The sequence below is a fragment of the Xyrauchen texanus genome, chromosome 25 (genome assembly GCF_025860055.1).
Source record: "Xyrauchen texanus isolate HMW12.3.18 chromosome 25, RBS_HiC_50CHRs, whole genome shotgun sequence".
Classification (NCBI taxonomy): domain Eukaryota; kingdom Metazoa; phylum Chordata; class Actinopteri; order Cypriniformes; family Catostomidae; genus Xyrauchen; species Xyrauchen texanus.
In genome coordinates, this window is record NC_068300.1 from 25,824,822 (window position 1) to 25,849,087 (window position 24,266).

Sequence of the window (24,266 nt, forward strand, 5' to 3'; positions counted from 1 at the left end):
GAATACATTAGGAAATCTTCACATTAAAAGATAGGACTACTTCACACGGAAGCAAGCACACAAAATGCCGAAACCAGGGATCGTACCAGGGACCTTTAGATCTTCAGTCTAAAACTCTCCCAACACTATTTCGGCTTCAAGAAAAAGCCTTGGATTAAAGCCATGCTATTTTCTCAGTGAACAGCTGCTGATAACAGTGTTGTTCTGAAATTCATTTTTGTCCTGAATGAAGGTATTGTTGTTTTTTTAGTTGTAAATGACATAATACCGATCTTGATAGAAGCTACACTTATACATTATTCACGCTAGAGCCATCTTTGATTTTTAATGGAAATGACAACGAGGCTGTGAGGGAGAGACTTACGGTATCTTCAGTGGGTTGTAATACAGTTTAGTTCCACAGACAAAACATTGGTAAAATATCTGTCCAAGAACATTCTGTATACAAAGAACTCCAGACAACATGAATTGTGGTAAATCAGATGTGATCTAGAAGCTTTTTACAGTTCGTGCCACTCAGACTGTAAGTCTATCCCTCAAAGCCACGTTGTCATTCCCATTCAAAATCAAAGATGGCGCTGATAGCGTGAATAAGGTCTGTTCCTTTAAGAGTACATCAGCTTTAAGATAATGTCACACATTTGTGGGCAGGACCTTGTGGAGTTCTATTTAAAATGGCTGAGACAGAGACAGCTTTTTATGTTTTTTAAAATTTTTAGATTAATGTATGCAACTACCACATTTTTTATTATTGAATTTAAGCAACTAACTGTTTCATTGAGTTTTCAATAAAGATATTATAAAGATTAAATATATATATATGTAAAATTAAAAAATTAGAGATTCAGGCATATTGTGTTCACTCCATGCACATGTTTACTGTAAAACTTGTCAATGCAATTTTCTTAAGGGAATCACACCACTCAGAAAAAGAGCTAGGCTGTTGGCAGACAGGACATCCACTCCCCATCCCCCATGACCTTTTGTGTTTTTGCCATGGACATTATCTGAAAACATGAATATTTATGTCTTGTACTCAACAAAGCTCTTCAAAGAGCTTTAAATCTCTATTTTCAGTATCCAACAGACTCTGAAGTCTGGAAAAACCTGTCACCTATGGTTTTAATGTAATAACACTGTAGTAAACATGTTTTTTGATAAACCATGTTTTTTCTGAAGTAACATTGTAGTAAACATGTTTTTTGTGGAAACAAAGGTTGTACTATATCATCGTGGTGACCATGGTATATATATATATATATATATATATATATATATATATATATATATATATATATATATATATATATATATATAATTATTATTAATTGTGTTTACTATTTGTGCCTTTCCTTAGGACTTTTTTTGGTTAGAATATTTTTCCACACATTCATTCCCCTGTACTACTCAACAAAGAAATCTCCACATAAAGGTCTCATATCGCCCTCTACAGGATCAATACAGGGGCATGTAAAGATAGTAGTTTTACCCCGAGTTTGCCACGAGGTGTCGCTCTTTCATTACGCCTGAAGAGGCAACTAATTTCCCTTAAAAATGTGCTGTTGAATCATTAGTTCCGATTACAAATTATAATCCATTTCAGATTTATTGTGACTATAATTTCAGATAAACAGTTAAGATACATAACATATTTTCACAGTTTTACACTAAATAGTATTTAAAGTGAAGCTTTGTGTGCAATCTTTATTTCACATCAATCTTTAAGAGTAAATTAGCAAAATCCTCAAAGCAATAACACAAATTTAGGAAAGGGGCCTAGTTCAGTGATTCACAACCAGTGGGTCTGGTTAATAAGTAAAAGGTAAATTATTATAATTTGTATATAATTATTGTAATTCAATTTACTGAAAATGCAAAAATAAATACATAAAATAAAAACTCCCTTTAACAGCTTGATTTTTATGAAGAACATACAGTTCAAGACATTTCTGGAATCACAAAATATATCATAACGATAAATTGCTTTAATCCATTTATGCTAGTAGTTTCTTACATTAAAAAACTTTGGAAAAAAGCTTTGTCATCATTACAGTAGAAGTATCTAAGGAAATATCTTATAATAGATATATCTTATAATATGAATATCTAGCAAAAATTTTCTTCAACAATGGGGGGCCTTGGAGTCAAAAAGGTTGAGAACTACTGGCCTAGATGACTGATATGGTAATTGCAGACCTTTAATTTTAAATTAAAAGAAAAATGCACATTTGAAATAAAGACATCTTGTGTCATTCACTATTTTGTTATCATCAACAAATGTAAAAAAAAAAAAACTCACCGTCCCTGGGTGGGCTCGAACCACCAACCTTTCGGTTAACAGCCGAACGCGCTAACCGATTGCGCCACAGAGACTGGTGACTGCTCTTCCTGGAATGATCCCAATAAATCTTCTGGGAAAAATCTTCTGCTTCATTACCCAGAAACATATCTAATATTTGAAAGACTAAATTACATACCCTTTGACAATTGATCCCAAAAAGGCAATTCATAGGGCTCCCAATGGCATCTGTCCATAGACCTGCATGGGACGGTTGTCTAAATATAAAACAATAAAACACTGTGAATCCACGGATAAGCAATCATTAGGTCATTTACATGGATATATATGTTTCAATCAATATCTTTGACATCTGTCTCTAAAGTTAAATGTGAATCAGCATAAAAGTATAAACGTAATATTTTTAGGAAAGATTTATATGTGCTTTTTGTGAAAAGGACACTATAACATATAATATTCAGGCATTTGGTGTCATCATGCCTAATTAAGGTGATCCATTAGCAATGTCAACGCAACATCAACGCAACATTTACATGTATAATGTAAATGTATTACTCAAAACTACTGCAGTAAAACAAAAATGAATCGTCCCTGGGTGGGCTCGAACCACCAACCTTTCGGTTAACAGCCGAACGCGCTAACCGATTGCGCCACAGAGACTTGTGACTGATATAACTGGAATGATTACCTACATTCTTGTTCTTTCCAGACCATACCACTTCTTTTAACTAATATGCTTAGACATCAGCATTGGCAGGTCAAACCACTGAAAGAATTATCTGGAAAAAACGAATGAAAACAAAAAATATGATCCACTCAACAAAGCCACAACTCATACATGACAGTCTAAATGTTATACCCTATCTCACAACACTTACAAAAAGTAACCACAGTACTTGTAGTAAAACTCCAGTAACCACAAAATTAAGTCAAAGGTGTTACTACAATATTACTATAATAAAACGATTTCTATATGTATACTACAGTGTTACTGTAGTAAATACATGGTTACTTGTATAAAAACTATAGACTCTGCCAAAAAAAAAAAAACCTGGTTACTACGATGTTATAGTAAAACCATTGTTTCCACAAAAAACATGTTTACTACAATGTAACTACAGTAAAAACCATGGTTTATCAAAAAAACATGTTTACGACAGTGTTATTACAGTAAAGCCATGGTTTTCATAAAAAAAACATGGCTACCACAATATTACTATAGTAAAATCACGGTTTCCATCAAAAAGCATGTTAACTACAGTATTACTTTAGTAAAACACTTCTATATAGATACTATAGTGTTAGTGTAGTAAATATATTGTTAATTGAATAAAAACGTCTCTGTTACATACATAACCTCGGATCCCTGAGACTAAGGGAACAAGACATTGTGGGAGTGCCTTCATCCACAACCTATTTGAAACCTTTCTACAATAACGCCAATATTATAATATTGGCTATGGTGTTTGAGCGCTAATCTGACCGCTCATTTTGGCACGAAACTGTCCGCTATAAAACAGGTGCACAGACACCATTGCTCGTGCCTCAAGAACTCTGAGTCTTGTGGTGCGGCTAGCATTCGCAATGTCTCATTCCCTTCGTCTCAGGTAACCGAGGTTACGTATGTAACCGAGACGTTCCATTATGACTTCAGTCCACTTGACATTGCGTTTACTAACGCATATGGGGAACAGAATACAGTCACGCCACACTACAAGACAAAACGTCTTATGGGACGGCGACCGACATGTGTATGCCGCAGTGAGTGATCCTCATGATGGCCAGGAGGAGAGCACTCATAATGAATATATGAGCTATAGCCATATAGTATGAATTACTTCTTATGAACCTGGCCGGGAAGGGAGTTTATTTATAATGAAGTGCTTGTGACTTATGGAATTATAACAGCCTGAATGCAGGCGGTTGTTTAAATGATGCAGAGCACAGGGGGCATAAGTAAATAGATATCTATCTATCTATCTATCTAGCTATCTATCTATATATATATATATATATATATATGGCCAATGAATAACAAGTGCTCTAAACAGAGAGGTCTTGTGAAGAAAGAGACGTTACGTCTAGGATTTAAAACCTTGTGAACGTGATTTGCGAGGACCATCCTGCTGCAAAACATTTTGTCTTGTAAGGACACACCATTTGTCCATGTCCATGAGGAGGCCATGCCTCTAGTTAAGTGTGCTTTAACACCAATTGGACAAGCCTGACCCTGCGATTCGTAAGCCAGGTTAATTGCATCGACAATCCAGTGAGAAAGTCTTTGCTTGGAGACAGACATTCCTCTTGTGTGTCCTCCAAAGCATATAAAGAGCTGATCAGAAAGACTGAAATGGCAAGTATGCTCAACGCATGTATGTAGAGCCTGCGCAGGGCATAACAAATGCAATGATTGTTCCTCATCTGAATTAAATGGAGGAGGGAAGAAGGCCTGAAGGTGAACCACCTGCGCTTTGAAGGGTATGGTCAGGACCTTGGGTTCAGAGCCTTTCCTGGGTTTGACAGTGGCTCTTGAAAGACCGGGGCCAAACTCCAGACATGAATTGTCGACTGATAATGCATGTAGGTCACCGACCCGTTTTACCGAGGCCAGAGCCAGCAGTAGTGCGGTCTTAACCCTCTGGGGTCCTACTGGATTTTTTCATCATTACAGCGGAAACAACTTAAAATTCACCGTCATTTTGGGGCATACAGATAAGTGTAAGACATCATTAGAGACTATAAAGGGTCTACTTTTATTTGTGTACACTCACAATAACAACAAAACCTTGTGCTTTTGTAAAATAAAGAAAATATAAAGCGTGGGCTTTCAGCAGTCTGTGGGTTCGCGAGCATATATCTGAAACAAGTCACAAAAATAAACTGAATCTTATCACACAAACATGAAACATATATCTAAAGAAAGCTTAAAATGTCTACTTTTAAATAAAACAATTCAAATTAAAACAAATATTCTCCTACAATGTAATTTGTATGAAACATAGCGATGTACATTTTTTATTAGCTCAGCTAATTATCTCTAATGTGATCACACCCACCAGCAGAGCGTGTGTGCTGAGACGCTCAAGGCAAATGGTAAATGCCCACGACTGTGCCTTAAAAACAAAGTTCATTAACTTTTCTGCAAGTTTGAAAGACAGCACGATACACAAGTGAGAAAACTCCTGGATAGTGATGAAGAGGTAAAATTTTACTCCGATTAACGTTTGCATTTTGAAGAGAGACTTGATCCAGCCAAGGATACAATTTCAGACGAGTAATCATTTAGTTTTAATTACTTGACATGCTATTTTATATAAACATGTAATATTTTACTAGTGGGACTGTTTCCAGACTTGCCAGCCAGGATTCAGAGTATTGAAATTTGAAATGTGTCCTAATAAGCAAGTTTTAGTTACATTTAAATGCGGTTTCGACTAAAGCAGGTATTTAAATTGTATGCTGTATGATATAAATATGATATGTAATATGATATAAAAATAATATGAATGCTTAGATTATATTTTAACTAGTGTTTATGCTGCCTCATTATAATCAATGATTGTGCTTGCAAATATGTGTTCGGGTTAAATGAGTAAAATACACTTTATATATGACTATATTAGAAAATCACCATCTTATAATGATTTCTGAAGGATCATGTGACACTGAAGACTGCAGTAATGATGCTGAAAATTCAGCTTTGATCACAAATTGCATTTTACAATATATTCAAATAGAAACGGTTCTTTTAAATTGTAAAAATATTTCACAACACCACTGTTTTTTCTGTATTTTGGATCAAATAAATGGAGCCTTGGTGAACAGAAGAGACTTCTTTTAAATGGTAGTGTAGGTCTAAAATTAAGTTTTTATGTAAAGAAAAAGTATAGTCAGAATAACTTTAACTTAAAACTTGACTTTGATCATCAAGTCTCCTCACATTCATTCTCTTTCTGTCACATTCCTCAGTGATAGGCCCAGGGGAGGGGTATTTTGTCTCCTCAGGTGTGAATTACAATCAATATTCATTATAGTTCACACCTCCTCGCATATGACCTTTCTAACACTAAAAGTTAAATTACTATATTGTTTTGTGATCAGGATGGTTTTCACGTCATTTTGTAGCAAAAACTCTAGGCTACAAGATCCAGATCTCAAAAGTCTTGTGAACAAATGTTTATTATGTGTTATATGGCCTTATTTCAATGACATAAATACTGTGTTTATCAAAAACCATGCATAAACATTATTTTCTCAAAAATACAAACGTGTACACAAATGTTGCTCACATATTATTGTAGCCCAGTTTGTGCTGAATACTGTGTTATCAGACTTTAGCCATTAATGTGTTTTTAAGCAACTGAAAAAGCACAAATGTCAAGGCATGTCAAAACTTCTCCAGGGCCCAAAACACTGCCCTTGTCTCAAACCCTCAGACCCTAGAGTGTTAATAGAGAGCATACGCAAATCAACAGTCCAAAGGCTTGAAGGGGGCCCTGTGAGAGCTTTTAGGATTAAAGTTAAGTCCCAAGTCCGGACTGTAGCCTGTCAAGGTGGGTTTAATCATCTTGCTCCTTTAATGAACTTTATGATTAAATCATGCTTGCCTATAGCGGCGCCGATTTCATGTGCGTAATACGCAGATATATTTGCCACATACATTTTGAGTGTTGACAGGGTGAGTCCTGCGTCTAATCACTCTTAAAGAAATATGACAATTTCATGTATGGGGCAGTTTACTGGGTCCTTGCTGTGTGAGACACACCAATCAGCTTCCATTTTTCGTGCGTAGAGGTGTCTAGTGGACAGTGCTCTGGCTTGTAAAATGGTGTTCATGACTGAACAACTCAGTTCTGGTGCATGTAGTGTGTTCCGTTCAGGGTCCACACGTGCAGATTCCACAGCTGGGGCCGGGGATGCCAGATTATGCCTTGCACCTGAGAGAGGAGATCCCTCCTCAGTGGTATTTCCCATGGTGAGCTGTACATCATCTCAATCATTTCCGGAAAACATGGCTGGTTGGCCATTTCGGTGCAACTAATAGATCCGTTTCCTTGTCCTCTCGGATTTGGAATATGGAATATGTGGATCAGGCATACCGGATAAAATGCATATTTGTTTTTCACCAGCCATTTGTATGCCATTGCATCCCTTCCCAGCGGGGCTTGGGACTTCGAATAACACAGGGGACAGTGGGCATTCTCCACTGAGGCAAATAGATCTTAGTCTCAGAGGGGCGTAAACCGCATCAATGCACTTTTGTGAATGTACGAGGAGCCAAGACAGTCTGAAGGGCAGGACTCTGAATTGTCAAAACATCCTGTGATGTCGTACAATTTGGATATGAAAGTACACATCCTTCAGATCTATCAATGCAAACCAATCACGTGGGCGTACATGCAATAAGATCCTTTTCTGAGTAATCATTTTGAATAGGCGCTTTATAAGTGCGCGATTTAAATGTCTCAGATCCAGGATTGGCCGAAGCCGGCGTCTTTCTTTGGAACAAGAAAATAACGGCTGTAAAACCGTTTTTGTGCATGACAATTTGGCACAATCTCAATCACGTTTTTTACGATGAGACTGTGTATTTCGGCTAATAACACTGGAGCGTCATCGGACGAAACCGTGGAAAACAGAACGCCGTTGAAATGGGGTGGCAAAATTGGACCACATCACCATGTTCGATCTGAAATACCCGTTAGGGCTCGCCACGCATCCGCGTATTGGGACAGAGGACAATTTGGTTTGCTCACCATATATGATATGATGCGATGCTCACTATAGGGAAGCAGTTGAGCATAATGTGTGTGCTTTGAAGAGAAAAAGGGGCTCTTTATTGAGAAAGTGTGAGCATCTTGTGCATTTGCAACGAATGCTGTATTCTTTTTTGCACTTATTGCATTTTTTTATTGCATTTATTTGAGTGCAAGACACAGAAACAACATTTTGAAAAACAATATTCCTTTCCCGACAAACAATAGTGGGGAGCTGGGGAACAGTGTTTTGTGTCTCTCCAATCTATCCTTTTTTGGAGCAGACCCAGAAGGAATCGCGGGCTCTGCTTTCCGCTTCAAAGGGTTGTGCCCATCAGGAGCTCTTTTGCTGCACGTACTGATACACAGGTGCATGTGAGGCAGCTGGTATGGGCATTTAGTCGGGCGCTGACTCGAAACAGAGCGAGGGCGAACCGGCTGTGATATACTCCGTGTTGGCATAAAGTGTCTCAAAGCCTGTGACTGCTGCTGAATAGCAACATAACGCTCAGCAAACTCATTCATAGAGCCGCCAAAAAGGCCAGCTGGAGACACTGGAGCATCCAAAAGAGTGGCTTTTTCCTTATCACTCATTTCTGCCCTGGAGCACCGGCATTGTGTGGAGTGCTGATACAGCTTGTTCTGCTGCAGAGTAAGCTTTTCCAGCCAGCGTGGACGTTTGTTGACATGGTTTGAAAGGATGTACTGGCACTTTTCCACTGCACATTACGGTTCGACTCTCCTCAACACTACTCGCTTTACGTTTCCGATCTTGCATTTCCACTGCAGTATAGTGCCATCTCAACGTGGGTAGGATTATAGGCTGGTCGTCATAGTTGCGCCGCCTCTACTGCCATGACATCATGTTAAACAAGACACAATCTGACCAAAACAATAACACGACCACTAGCTGTTAGCTACTAGCTCATTGTGCCACATAAAGCAGTTGTTGCATGGTGATTTTACACAAGTCTAACAGTTAAATTGGCCTGGTTGTTTTAGAAGCAAGCTTCCCAGTAGGTGGTCAACTAAATAAAGTGAAGCATTCAAGCAGAATATAGAGTTAACGTACCATCCTCCATCGTAGACTCCAGCCGGGCACTCTCCCTCCTATTGCTCGCCGATCTAGGTAGCGTCCATTTGGTCGAACCACTTCCACTTGATGGTTCTGTAGTCACTTTTATGTTTTTTGTACTTTTCCCTATTGAGTAGAGTTGTAACATGCAGTGGAAAACCTCCAAACATGGTAATTGGGCAGAACCCTTTTCTTTCCCATGATCCACATTAAAGAGGATGGCGTCACTGCGTAGCGCGCCAGGACTTGAATAGTTCGTTATGAACTTAGGGGAAGAATTATGTGGGATGCTGCCGTTTGACGGCGTCCAGACTCCTGGAACCATTCATTGAGGCGAGACTGTTCAGGTTCCTCTGGGGAATACCAGTCAGAATGAAGTTCTTCGACTGCTTTTGTAATAATCGGAGCACCTCCCTGTCAGTGGCATGTGCACATTCCTCGCAATCGCTGGGGGGTGGGGCGGCAGCATCATCCACTGATCATTTGCCTGATGCGGCGAGAGACATGACATCGTCATCATCCCCAGCATCAGATCCACCAAAGGAGACCGCACGCTCCTTCAGAGGGCTGGCGCTCGTCTCGCATATGTGTATGGGGAAATATGTGCTTCGTGGAGATTGAGGGGCTCGTGGGGCGTGTGCCGGCATGAAATCTACCTCAAGTTCGTCCTGCTCTACCTCGCGGCCCCGCCGTGCCCCCTCTTGTAAACCCTTGAGTATCACAGAAGATTTATTTCGCAAGAGCCTGAATCGTCCCTCAGAACAAGGGCAATTCGTGAGCGAAACGACTTGAGACTCATGTCCTCACAGTGAGGACAGTCTGTCTCCATAAGAGCTGACTCTGCGTGGGCACGGCCCAGACAAAAAATGTAGCTCTCATGCTTGTCTGACGGCGGGATGTGTCTCTCACACAAGGAACACTTACGGAACGACATCTTGAAAAAGACGTGAACACGTAAGTGGCACTTCTAGATATATAAATATAGATTTATATTTATATAACTTATATTTACAACACACAAGTTAAATTTTACTTTAAGAGGATACTCTACACCTGCCGACGTGCTGCGGAAAATCAGGATGCTGAGGCCCGTTCACCAGCGAAGCGTCAAGCGACGAGGCAGAGTGATGTTCACCGGAGCACAGCAGGGAAGTGGAGAGTCTTCTCGCTGCTGTGAAGATTCTGTCCGCTGACTGGTTTGTATCGACGGCAAAGGTAGAGGGCTTCGAGACAAAATGTAATCGTTGTCTTGAAGGAAGAAATTCTGAGGAAATGGTGTCTGTGCACCTGTTTTATAGCAGTCAGTTTGCGCCGAAACGAGTGGTCAGTTTCGCGCCAAAACAGGCGGGGCTCAAACACCATTAGAATATTGGTGTTATTGTAGAGAGGTTTCAAATAGGTTGTGTATGAAGGCACTCCCATATGCGTTAGTAAACGCAAAGTCAAGTGGCCTGAAGTCGCAAGGGAAACATAGTTTCCACCACAAAACATGTATACTACAATGTTACTACAGTAAAATCATTGTTTGCTTAAAAAAAATGGTTACTACAAAATTACTGTAGTAAAAATATTTTCTAAAGGGAATGTTTGATAGTTTTCCCTTGCCAATGTTGCCAAGGGAAGTTCGATCTCTTTCACTAAACAGATCTGTTCATTTCAGCAATTCATTTCAAACCGAGGCATCTCCACGTGGCATTTTACGTGTTCTGTTATAAATTGAAGTAGTGCTGTTTACCATTATTTTAGATTGGTTGCAACTTTTGTTGTAATAAATGAACAATCATGTCTCCCAGTAAGTATTTGTTGCTGCCGTTTTTGTTATATAAGACTTTTTGATTTTGAACATGTCTTTGGGTCGATAAAAATACGAATTTGACAAATATGCTAATGTATTTTTCTTCAAGTCACATACATTGCCGTTTTACACATACCCCTGTGCAGACGAATGATTTATTACAAATATATATTGTATCGTACATGTGAGCCTCTCACAATGCTTCATCAAATTAACTATGCTAAATTTTAGGGTATTTCCACAAATATAATCAACATATCACTTTAAATTTCAATAAGCTAAATAATCAACAGTGAAGCCTTTTACATCTTTCCAATAAAAACATTTCGAACTTATTTTTTGTAATACGCAAGCATGTTTGTTTTTTGTTTTTATCTTAGACTTTCAATAACTGGTTAAAACTAAACTATGTTGCAAATGTGTTTCCGCACTCCTACGACTAGACAACTGAAAGATTTGTGAGGTACATTCGCCTCCATTCGCAGTAAGCGCAAAGAGGGGTTTTGCCGTCGACTCTTTGAAACTTTCCATGAGTTTCCAGCCATTACCGCCAAAGTTTGCCCATTGTGGGTTACAGCCACAAACTAATTTATGTAAAGTTTCTTTCTAATACAAATCGTGGAAAGCGTTAAAAGACTAAAATTCTACAAAATCTAATTAGAAAAAAAAACGAAGAAAGTAAACTAGTTGTTGACAAGCCATTTGAAATTGAACGCTTGTACATAAGAACATGTGATCGTCGGTAATTAACAACAAGTAAAACATAAAACACTGTTCATTGACATGTTGCGTTATTACTTGGTGCATTGTCTTACCTCCCCTCAGGTTTTTCAGCCATCAAGATCACGTCAGCAAGGTCATGACACTTCAACTCTCTCCCTCTCTCTCTGCTAATCAAAAGGTGTATCAACAAATAATACAGTTCGAATCGATAGTTTTTAGCTTAGTTAAGACATGACTACAACCTTCCTACCTCATTAATTGTTTGCTTTGCAATGTTGACGTGAAATGTATAGATGTTAATGTCGGACAAGCTGCTCAGCTAAATATTCCTAATGCGAATGTTTTACATGTTAAGGAGCCGTCCTCTGATTTGCTGCATCAATGTGACAGGCGTGACGCTATTGGCCACACAATTAACTTCATAAAAAGAGGAGGGGGAAAAAGAAGAAGAAAAAAAACCTGGAGATGCTACCTTAAAATAACCAATTCATTAATGTTTAAACTTGCCTTATTATTATTTTTTTCCTACAGCAGTTCGTCCGGAATTTAAAAACAATAATTGTTTTACAACAAAATATTAAATCAATGTATTTTTTATATATATATAAAACTACAACATGTTATTACATTCAGCAAATGTCCTAAGTACCCACATAACTTTCCAGAAGTTTCAAGTTAATATAGTTTTAAACATTGACATTAAGATAGTATATATACTACTCATACAGTAAACAGTACGTAAACCAGTAAACTAGTTTTATCAACTGCAACTAAACAACAAGTATAGCCCAAAAACATAACCTATGAACATTTCAATTTGCCCAATAACAAAACAACATACTGCAGCAATGGACTGTTGATAGACATTTTACTTTAGTCATCATTTTCATAATATAATTACTGTTTAAGACATATTCATTCAATCAAGACTGTTATCAACTCCATCTACAGCCTACATTTCCTAGTTAAACATCTTGCTTAGCCTCTGACCGAGTTTACTGTTTATGTCCTTTAATTTGGAGTTGACTTGTTTCAAGGCAGCACGAGCTGATGCAGAGTCAGGCTGGAGTTCCAGAATCTTTCCAAAGGCCATACGGGACTCCTCTAGTTCCCCCAGCTGCAAGCAAGCTTGCCCTAGTCGATACCAGGCTTTAGTACTCTTTGGGTTTAGCTCAGTAGCTTTGATACTACTATCTCTGGATTTTACAAGCAGCCCTAACTTAAGCTGGCACAAAGAGAGATTGGAGTGAAGTTCTGCTTTTACAGTTTTGTAGTCCTCCTCAGTCGGGATGTAAGAGTCACCAACATTTTCTTCCTCCTTTTTCTCATCATTGGATGTTGCCAAAGATGTATCGTTATCTCCATCCATACCTTCTTCTGACTCCTCTGTTTTTCCTCTTGTCTGGGCATTTAAAGTTATGGCCAGTTTTACAGCTCTGCAGTAGCAGTCTGCTGCACCCCAGATATCTCCCTTCCCAAACCGCTGACCACCCATCAGCTTGTAAGACTGTACCCAAGCCCATTTTTCTTCAGGAGTCATTTGCCATGACTCTTGACCAGGGGATAATGAGTGGAGCTGAACTGTGAAGCAGAGAGGCTGTTGAGGCAATCCTTGCCCTGTTTTATTTTCAATCTGGGTACTATTAGAATCACTGCAAGCAGCGTTGGAATCCCTTGCGTTCCAGGCACTTATTGTGAACTGAAATAACAAAAAGATTTGATTATGAAATTAGATTAGATATGATATTACACCTGTCCAGGCTTCACATCCAATATTAAATTATTAGGTCACCCAGAAATTAAAATTATGTCATTATGTACTCACCCTCATGTTGTTCCAACCCTATATAACATTCTTTCTTCCGCAGAACACGAAAGAAGATTTTTTTTTAAATAAGGCAGTGGTCTCATGTAATTTTGTCATATTTATAATCAGGGTTTGAAATGAACTCTTGTCAATTGTGAAAAAACTCAACCTTAAAAGTGACTGTCAACTCACTAGTCAATTTTGTAGATATTCTATCATGCTACAATATAACATACATTTTCCCTGAGAGTATTTCAAAAATCAAGTGCATGTCCTGTATTTTCTGTCAGCGGAGGGGTTAGGGGCCGTGCACAACGAACGTGTTTTAGCACTCCTCTACTCTGTTTTCCCATTGTTTTTCTATGTAAACACATGCCGGATGAATTTCTTTGAATGTTGCACAGCATTTCACAGTTTTTTCAGCATCTTACGCAGGACCGGAACATTTTTAGACACCATTTCAAGTGTTCATGTGGCGACAACTGCATTCTGTTTCATTCATTGCGCTATACCCAACTTGTTTTTAGCACAGTTGTCACAAATATTAAAAGATCTGAACAAGTTCAGGCTGCATAGAGGGAATGGTTACATTAACACCATCCACGTTTGCACTATTTTGTTATCGACAAAGTGAAAATGCTTAAATGTTTTAGCAAAATTTGCCATCTTCTGCCTGTTTCCATTCAAATAGCCTTTATCGCTAAAATGGTCCGTTATGTCATCATGCAAACAAAAACGATCTGAGGTAAAGAGAGTTCGATTTTAAAATATTTTAAAAGTTTTAAAATGTTCAAAAGCTAGTTTTCTGAAAGTGAACTCCGCATTGGACAAATAGTTATGATAGTTTTTAGTCTTGAAAAGTGCAGAACATCCTGAGAATGTCATTCAGCTGACTTTTTTCATCTACAGAACAGAGTAAGGCTAATTTAAGTTTGTTTAAAGAAAAGGCAAGTATATAGGCCTAAGAATATTAGTTTTTTGTTTGGTAATTTAATGCTTTATTTATTTGGTAATTTATTTTATTTAATGCAGAGAATGTTGCCTGCATTTTTTCAAAAGTAAACTAAACAATAATTTGATAGAATTGTGCTACAAGTTAGTGTTTCAAAAAAGCACATTGATGCTTTTCTCCTGGTATTGTGTATTTATTTTGAATGGTGTAGAAAATAAATTTTAATAAATAAATGGATGGCTACCGGTGGTTTTGTGGCCATTCATTTGTTCTCCGTGCACTTGTCGATTACAGGTGCATGAGAGATATTTGTGTTGGCACTCCTGGAAGTATCATGACGTAGATGTGTTTGCAGCATTGGATCTGTGCAGGTATGCCATTAAGACCAATCCATAAAAGTGCGAGTAATGCTTCACATACAATAAATTGTCTTTCAAGGATGTATACCTTATCGTCATGATTAACATCAGAGCTGACATCGTCACAACAGGCTAACAATTGGGGTAAATTCTGTCATGTTACACTATATTTTCTTGACAAAAAGTAGTAGTAAACTAGTTTTTCGTGACATTTGAAGTATCAACATAGTGTTTATTCACTAGAGTAAAACAGAAAAATATTATGTTGACACTTTTTTTTCCCCATCAGCTATATCAGTAAACGTTTTGAAGCGCTACATATTAAGTGACAAAAAATCCCTTGGATGGAAATGTAGTTAGAGTTTTATATTATACCAGATTTTTCTGCACAAAGCAAATTTTCAGTGCTTCATAAATGGTAAGGCAATGTTTTTTTCCTTTCTGCTCTAGTATACTGTATTCTTAAAACGGTGTATGTTTACTGTTACAATACTGTTAAGAATGTTGTCTTCAATGCTAAAATAATATTCAGCCTATTGCAACAGTACTTGCTAGGAGAAGAAATTATAAAGACAGAGAGCGATTTCGGGTTCAGGCTAAAATTCTAACGGTATCATTCAGGCCAAGTAGGGTCGGGCAACAGTCTCGGGTATGGGTCTGGGTTTCATTTTAAGGCCCGTGCAGACCTCTAATGTCCGATTCGTGAACAAATCACTCTTTTGAGTCGGTTCTTGTGAATGAATCCGTCAAATGGCTTAGCAAAATGGTCTGAATCGATTCATGATTCATATATGCACTGAATCATTTAGAGTGAGTTCTCACTCAGTAAAACAGTTACAGGATATTTTAGAACACTGTGTCTTAACTGGTGACCAAAAACTGGTCGCAGGTCTATTTGGATTCGATCTGGGTCTGTTTATAGGTCTTGTTTAAAACTCCTTTGTATAGACTTGCTTTTACTACTTGGTGAATTTTTGTTTTTACCTTGTGTTTTACAGAGTGTTCTGATTTAATATTTTGTGAAGCACTTTGTGTTAAATTGTTAAAAGGTGCTATGTAAATTACATTTGTATTATTATTATTATTATTGTGTCACAGACAGAAAAAACAATACCAGGATTCTTAGTGAAATTTTGTGCTGCCCCAGCAAATGTAATGATATTCATCTCGTAATTGGCGCTTTATATGCAATAAATGTGCTTCTCATCTGAAAACGTGATGTGATTGAAGCCCGGTTTTTGTGGAAGTGTCCACCGCTAGCATGACAGAACCTCTCACGCCAATGATCTGCTCTGCTCACTGTTTCTCTGGAGTGTGTGCACATTTTATTTAAAAAATAAAATCCCTGTTTATCAGATGCAATAGACAGTTAAAATATATTTAAAAACATTCAGATTTCCACATGTGCAGGTAGGTTATTTTAAAATATGCACAAATATTACTACCAGATTTGATACAGCACACAGAAGAATAAACTGTTTGGCAGGCTAATAAAAAAATGTAGCTAGCTAAACTACAAACTACTCTACAGAACAATTTGTTTGGCTAAAGCTTCTCTTCAAGAAAGTAGCTAGTTAAATGAATTACAAACTACATGACAGAAATGAGGAGTGTTTAAACCATTAACCAGGTACAAGGCACATACTGTTAAAGACAAAACATCTCTAAAATATTATTATGATTGGCTAATGTTGTGTACACCTATTTACCCAGAATGGTAAAAGGTCCGGCAGTTTATTAACTATTTCCTTTATTAAGTTATTTTATTGAGTTTACTTGCATGCAGAAATATAAATTGTAATGTACTATAAGTTCAGTTTGAATAATTTTGAATAACTTTTCTATAATCTCCTGATTATTTTAGCGTTGTACTGCACCCAGAGCTGCTGAGCTCAGTGTGAGCCACACGGCAAAATAGGCTCAATACCGAAAGTATCTGCTCACTGCCTCGTCTGGGACGCGTCAACTCACGACTCATGCTTGCAGTGGGAACGGTGTAATCTGACAACATGGGTGCCAAAACAAAAACACACCACTCACGCCTCACTTACGTTGGATGTGTGAACCTGCCGATATAGTATTTTGTTAAGAATTTTTTTTAGACATTTAGAAACTTTAGCTAAAACTGATACAGTTGTAAAAAAAGAAGAAAAAAAAAATAGAATATTAATTACAACATTTGTAGTGTTATGGTTAACACTGTAAATGTTAACTATAACATTTAAAGTAATCCAATGTGTCTTCTGAAACAATGAAATCACTTCAGGTGAGAAACAGATCCAAACTTCAATCATTTTTTACAATATATCTCCACTTTTTTTTTTAGAAACTGTTTCTCACCTATACCTATCAAATCACTTCAGAAGGCATTGATTATACCACATGGATTATAGGGCCTACAGAGCTGAAATATTCTTATAAATTATTTGTGTTCAGCAGAAGTCAGTCAGTCATACACATCTGGGATGACAAAAGGGTGAGTAAATGATAAGAACAAACATTATTTTTTTTTAACCTTTAAACAGACATCTGGGTGATGTACATGTGCTATCAGGGAAAGCAACCAGTACATTATTCAAAATGTCTTTTTTTGTGTGGTCCAAGGTCAAAAGGTTTTTGGAACAAAGTGCTAGTGAGTAAATGACTGAATTTTCATTTTTGGGTGAACTATCCCTTTAAACTTGCATGCAGCATTGTCCTTACCTCACACATCTCTCCAGCCCTCATTCCATCCAGACAGCCCTCTACAATGTCACACTGCCCTTCACCCATGTGCAACATGAACCATTCATCCAGTGGAACCTGCAGAACAGAGTCCTGGGAGCGAGGATATGAGGTAGCTTGCTCACTAGAATCAACACTGACTGTTGATTCAGGCTCGTTTAGTTGGCAGAGCGAATTACTTTGTAGTGTGTTCTGCTCTGTAATACTTTTTCGGCGCACTTTGACCTTACATAGTGACCCCATCATAGGCGTGCAGTCTCCTCGTTGTCTTTCTCCAAGCCACCTTCGGCGCACCTCCCACAGACCACCAGGACACGCCGAGATCCATGAAGTTTCAGCAGAAATGAAATCAACGGGTCTATCAGGCACTTGGACTGTTGTCATGACGAAACAGCTGTAAAAGACCTAAAGAAAAATGTTAAATGAAGGGAGGAAAAACTGTAAGAGAAGACAAATGACCAAGCAGAAAAGCACGGAGGACTAGTAAACATAGTGCATTTGTGAAAACGGGTTGGACATGAAAAATATTGCTAGAAAAGTACAATTGCTCTCTCGAATCATTCCAAACACGAACAGCAGCAGAGCATTTGCGAATTTTTCATTTAAGCATCAGAGGCGGTGGCTATCACGTCACTTGTCGGCTCTGTGCTGCAAACTTATAATTTTAAACCTATCATTAGCTTTCGGATTGCATTGGCATTTCTAACAGAGAAAATTGATAATGACACCGCACAAAAATATGAATAGTGAACGTGTGTATTTACTTCTCAGCCTGCGTTGTTGACAGATTCTCTTCCTCCTCAGCGTAAATCTCACACAGTTGAAGGTCTTCTGTCGCCCTCTACAGGTGCGGCATGGGGTGAACGTAATTATACTTCACACTCCTGGGTTTCACACTGCGTCCGAAACCGCGTACTGTCACAATATGTACTGTATTTGTTGAGAAACGCACTTCTGTTCCAGTAAAACAGTAGGCTCTTTATGAATGTACGGTGCCATGACCAGAATACATGATGTGAAAAAACAACCGTGAAAATAATCCACACAAGTTCAGTTAAACAAGCTCCATAAGCACAATGAGCAATGTTCTTTTTGTATACAGCACTTACTGTTGAAAACAGCCTTCCACCCTGAGGTTCTCTGCCATTTGTTTTAAATCCAGTGTTTGAACATTATGTCTCCTCAGCTCCCAATCAGGGGCGAAAATTTCATCAAAATGTTGGGGGGGGACAATAAACATAACAATTCTCAAGAGCAATATTTGAAGGGGACACCAAGGTTTTTTTTGTTGTTGCCCCATTTGCATTTGTATCATTTTATTTCTTAAACAATTATTTTATGAATATATCATTATATTATTTACAATACACATATTTGAATGATATTTTAGGGGGGGACAACCCTCAGATAGGGGGAGTCCTGACCCCCCCGACCCCCCCGCAATTTCTGCCTATGCTCCCAATGCATTGTGGGCAAGGGTGGACTGGGACGAGAAATCGGCCCGTGATTTAACATAGAAAAAGGCCCAAAAGTTGTTGAGGGGGTCTGTCTGATTCTGCATATTGCTGCCCCTTCTGCTAATCGTGGTGCCGTTTTGTGGCCTTTCTGCATAACGCGGATGGCTCATTTCAGTTTACCTTAGCCCATTCAGCCCGTTTCGTGGCCGGCCCACCCCTCCTGCCCCTGATCGTCCTCAAAGTGGTTAGTCCACCGGAAAATGCCCAGTATGCCAGATTACCAATCCAGCCCTGATTGTGGGATAGGAAAGTGTTCAACCAACCCACACATTGGATTATCGCCAGAAATAGTATTTCTAGTTTACTGTCGAATACTTTGGATTCGGACATACTACTCCACTGGCATACTGTTTTTGGCATACTAAATATTAGGGAAGTATGGATATTTGGATGCTGGTATGTCGCACTTTGACACCATCAGAGGAGGCTATAAGTTTGCTATTTTAAAGGAGTAGTTCACCCAAAAATACAAATTCTTTCGTTAGTTACTCACTCACATGCCATCCCAGATGTATATGATTATTCTTTTTCTGCAGAACACAAACAAAGATTTTTAGAAGAATATTTCAGCTCTGTAGGTCCATGCAATCCTAGTAAATGGATACCAAAAAGCATATTAAGGCAGAGTAATCCATATGCCTCCAGTAGTTTAATCCATGTCTTCTGAAGCGATCCAAATGGTTTTGGGTGAGAACAGACCAAAATGTAATAAATCTTGACATCAGCAGTCTCCTTGGCGATCATGATTTCAAACTCGATGGACTCTATGCACGGTACATAGCCTACATAATTCCAGTACAATCTCGGGCCGATAATGTGCTTCCGGTTCTGTATTTAGCCATAGCAAAGGTGTCAAGAGATTCGTAGTAAACTACTCTAATTTCTAAAAATATAACGATCGATCACAACATATAAATGTGCTATTATTAGGTAAAATATAAAAATGATCTCTGTAATGACCTCCAATAAGTGTAAATACATACGTTATGAAGCTTGCAGAATAGCCGAGTCCTGTTGTGTAAGACTTTCTCTGTGTGCAAAGTGTTTCAATTACATTTACATCCAGCAACTACTGCAATTTACAAGTGAGGAATACAACAACACAAGTGATTCATGTTAAAGAGAGCACAAACAAACACTATAAAACAAAGTTAGGGAGACAGTCCTATGCTCGGCATCCAAAGGGCGACGAAACATCACCAAGTACACTACAAGCTTAAAGGTGCACTCAGTAATGTTTTCCTCATTAAAAAAGTTTAACTCCTAAAGACATTAATTGTATTCTGCAACATATGTAGAAAATCATGTCCACTCACATTAAAATAAAGACTCCAGTCATATCAGTAGCCTTATTACATTTTGGTCTGTTCTAGCAGAAAAACTACTCGATAATTTACTCAATTCAGAAGACATGGATTTCACCACTGTAATCATATGGATAACTTTTATGCTGCCTTTATGTGCTATTTGGATGTTCAAAGTTTTGGTCACCATTCACTTGCACTGTATGGATCTACAGAGCTGAAATATTCCTCTAAATCTTTGTTTGTGTTCTTCAGAAGAAAGAAAGTCCTACACATCTGGGATGACATGATGGGGAGTAAATGATGAGAGAATTTTCATTTTTGAGTGAACTATCCAGTTGTGGTAAGTGCTTGTTGTCTCACAATATCAGGGCAAAAAATGCCCCATCTTTTTATGCATAAGTATACATATTATTAAAGTATGATATATATATATATATATTGGTTGAGTTTATGATTGTGAGGTAATACATTCTCAGTCTAGTTATTTATTTTGAGAATTTATGTTAATCAATTAAGTATTTGACAAAAAAGATTGTATTTTGTAGATTAGATTTAAATTTTGTATTTGTTTTTACAAAATTATCCTGAAAATCAAATCCAGTTGGAAAATATTGCCCCTTAATGGAAAAGTTATTTTCTGACCCTGATTGCTTTATATCTATCAACTGAAAATCACTTAGTATCAAATGTACATAAATCTGTCTATGACACCTGTATATGAGGGTAAATGTGTTAAAGCTTGAAAGTGTAAACTCAAATCAATACATTTTGGAAGATTTTGTTTGAAAAGAAGATCAACTATAGAACTTTCTGATTAAACTTAAGGCCTTAATTGAAAAATATGAAAAAGTTGCCTGATTACAAAGTAATTTGTTACTGTAATCTAATGACTTTAAATGTGTAACAAACTACATTATAAATTCTAGTAGTTCATCGATTACAGTTATAAATCTTCATTAGTATTATTAAACTACTTGGGTTACATATTTCTACGATAGTATTATTTATGTAGCTTTTAAAATCTGAATTATGTGCATATCTGTTTGCATTTCTGTGACAGCTGAAGGGCGTATGCCTCCAACTGAGTCATTGTAAGGGTGAAATGAGTGTATGACTTTCATGTGACAATGAAGACAATGAATACATTATTTTGGATTTGTTGCGCAAACTTAAAAATTTCTGTGAAGTGTTTTAGAAAGTAACTTAACAGTAAATTGATTGGTAATGTAAAACTTTTCTGATGAAGTAAACAGTGAAGTAATCAAATAAAAAATGTAGAGAAGTAATTAGTAATTTGTTGTAGATTGCTTTTTGAGTAACTTTCCCAACACTGACAACGGAATTCTCACAATGCCTGTGCCAATTCAAACCATGTTAACTCAAATAACAACAAAACAAATAGTAGAATTTTATATTTTTTTAAATGTAAACAGTCGAGTAATACATAGAAATATGAAACGTGCAATTAATACGGGATTAAATATTACAGTGCATCATTTGTGTGCAATCTATTGTTGATGTCTGTCTTTGATGTGCAAAAGCAAAGAAGTGGCTTCAAACAAATACTGATACTTTAAAGGAAAAAATATGCTTCAAAGTGTGGTATAGGGGGTCAGGCTGTTTGTCAGAGTAGATTTTTTTTTAAATGAGCTATTTGTGCTTCAAAAAGAAATGTTTTAGTTCCACTATCAGATAATACCATGGTACTTTGAAATAGGGCATATACCAGGGTACTAAATAATTAACATATATTCACATACATGCAGCATGGGTATATACATGATGGTACTGCAATGTACTTCAAAGAACAAAAAGTACCAGAAATATTATGGACTGGGCTTGGCAGAGGTCTCGATTTGCCTTTGTGACCAGAGGGGGCGCACTTGACAGGAGCGACTCTTCACTCTGTGAGCTGTTTCCTGTGTGCATTCAGTGCAGCGTCAGAGACAGACTACAGACCGTCCAGTACTACAGTATGTGAAGAGGGTGCATGTGAAATGCAGGGTTGGGCAGAGTTTCGGAGCACGTTCAGTTGACAGGCGTCGCTGTTGCTGCTCAATTCGGATAACAACACAGCCGAATACAAGGAGCTAGAGAGATACTCTTCTTTAACTGGATTAAGCCAAGACAAGCTGTTTTGGACGGAGCGAACTGAAGGCGGATGAGCGCAGCCCGCGGGAGTGCAAGTGTTTTTCTGTGGCGGGGTCCAGTTAGCGAAACATGAACAAAAACTTCCGCGTGCCGAGCAACCGAACTCTGAACGCCGTGGAGGTGAAAAGCAAGGTGCGTAGCCAACGAGACAATTACTTTAATAATTGTTCAATCAAAGAACAGTCTTTGTGTTTGAAGTAGTACATATCAGGTGTTTTGACAGGTGCTCTTTTATCTCATGTAGTTATGTGCTTGTTCTAGTATAAATGTGATTTTTAAAAGTAAGTTGTTATATAAAGGTGAGACTGCTGTTGAGGGAATATTTCCCTTTGATTTTGATTAACAAATATAATTCATAACTCAAATGACTTTTCCCGATTTTTTAAGAGTGTTGAAATGTTTGCCAGAATGTGTCTATTTTGGGCTTATCCCTTACACAGACTTTTTTAACTCTCTAAAATCATGGAATACAATTTGAAATTTGTTTTTAATAAAGAATCACTGGGCCTAATATTACTGTCATCACCATTTCGCCAAGCAATTGAGTTTCTCTAAAATAAAGTTTATATTTGGTTGTAATGGAAATTACTTGGGAATGGGAACAAGGGTTGCAAAGTTGAAGATCAGAAAAGTCATTCATTTTAAGATTTGTACATTATAAGAGTAGCTTCATTAAGTGTAATTACCAGACATGTTATAATTTGAGAATTTTAGTTAAAGGAATATTCCAGGTTCAATACAAGTTAAGCTCAATCGACAGCATTTATGACATGATGTTAATTGCCACAAAATGTTTGACTTGTCCCTCCTTTTCTTTAAAAAAGCAAAAATCTGTGTTCCAGTGAGGCACTTACAATGGAAGTGAATGGGGCCTATCTGTAATTGTTTAAATAATCACTGTTTCAAAAGTCTATTCACAATATGTAACCAATATGCGTGTTAACTAGGGTTGGGTGATAGGATGATGTAATCGGATATCGACGATGTCTTACAAAGATCCCGATTCCGATTGCGAACAGACGATGTTCAACAATATCTGGAAATGGCAAAACCATGGATCTGGGAAGTCGGCAAATATATTAAACAGTGGCCAGGGTGTGAAACTAGCACCTGCCACCCGCAAAATATGACAAGGCTGAATCCAGTTTGAATCCAGTTTGCAACTGTTTTTTTTTTTTTTTTACTTTCATTCATCTGAAAAATGTTTGTAAGAATAATATTGTCTATGAGAATGCTGCAAATTCTCTTGGATAATCTCATGTCTTGTGAACGCAAATCTGCAGGTTCAGTAATGTATATTTTTGTATTAAAGAAACAGATGAAAGTGATTAAAACATAAATGCAAGACATATTCATCGTGAACCTAAAATTGAGTTCTATTTTCTTTTCTTTAGGCAGCATTAACTGTAATACCAAAACGCAATACAAACACTTGTGAACACAAGGGAATTTATTTTGATTATTATTATGCATGTAGTGCTTAATCTGTTGGGTATTACCAATTTTCCACCTGTTGTCATTGACGGATACTTTCTTGATGGCAATTGGAGCCGTTGGAGATGTTAAATGTTTAAATAAGATTTTTGGATCACTTCGTAATTTTTTTTTACGTTTTTCATTTAGTTTAAAGTGCAATTTGAATTTAGAAATGTCTTTTGTTTATGTTTTCGTATTTCAATAAATTAATAACATTTTTAAAGCAAAATCAATAAAGCCAAAAAAATTCACTGACACTCGGCAGTGGCGTTGACGATGTAATTAGATATCGCAATATTTTTTAAGGCGATTATCGATCAAATGT

At 37.5% G+C, this 24,266-nt stretch overlaps 2 protein-coding genes and 2 non-coding genes across 4 annotated transcripts in view; 1 reads left to right on the forward strand and 3 right to left on the reverse strand.

The window, feature by feature from the left end:
• Nucleotides 1–2,299: 2,299 nt before the first annotated feature.
• On the reverse strand, nucleotides 2,300–2,373 carry trnan-guu (transfer RNA asparagine (anticodon GUU)). Its single transcript has one exon. It is a non-coding gene; the product is annotated as a tRNA-Asn (tRNA).
• Nucleotides 2,374–2,885: 512 nt separating this feature from the next.
• trnan-guu (transfer RNA asparagine (anticodon GUU)) lies at nucleotides 2,886–2,959 on the reverse strand. The gene has a single exon. It is a non-coding gene; the product is annotated as a tRNA-Asn (tRNA).
• A 9,333-nt stretch (nucleotides 2,960–12,292) lies between these two features.
• fkbpl (FKBP prolyl isomerase like) lies at nucleotides 12,293–18,306 on the reverse strand. The gene is made up of 3 exons (XM_052092013.1): nucleotides 18,255–18,306; nucleotides 17,470–17,895; nucleotides 12,293–13,347 (listed from the first exon to the last, which is right to left on the reverse strand). Exons 2-3 carry the CDS (start codon nucleotides 17,872–17,874, stop codon nucleotides 12,610–12,612), a joined length of 1,143 nt encoding a protein of 380 aa, XP_051947973.1. The 5' UTR covers nucleotides 17,875–17,895; nucleotides 18,255–18,306; the 3' UTR covers nucleotides 12,293–12,609.
• Nucleotides 18,307–22,264: 3,958 nt separating this feature from the next.
• The window catches only part of pard6b (par-6 partitioning defective 6 homolog beta (C. elegans)), a 38,754-nt gene continuing 36,752 nt past the window's right edge, over nucleotides 22,265–24,266 (forward strand). The window contains exon 1 of the mRNA XM_052092180.1: nucleotides 22,265–22,597. Coding sequence (XP_051948140.1) covers nucleotides 22,535–22,597 — 63 coding nt within the window. The 5' untranslated portion in view covers nucleotides 22,265–22,534. The remainder of the gene's footprint in view (nucleotides 22,598–24,266) is intronic.

Coding starts and splice junctions, on each gene's coding strand:
- fkbpl (XM_052092013.1), bottom strand. CDS start 17,874: ATGACAACAGTCCAAGTGCCTGATAGACCCGTTGATTTCATTTCTGCT. Junction 13,348..17,469: donor GGGCTGGAGAGATGTGTGAG/GTAAGGACAATG, acceptor TTGTTATTTCAG/TTCACAATAAGTGCCTGGAA.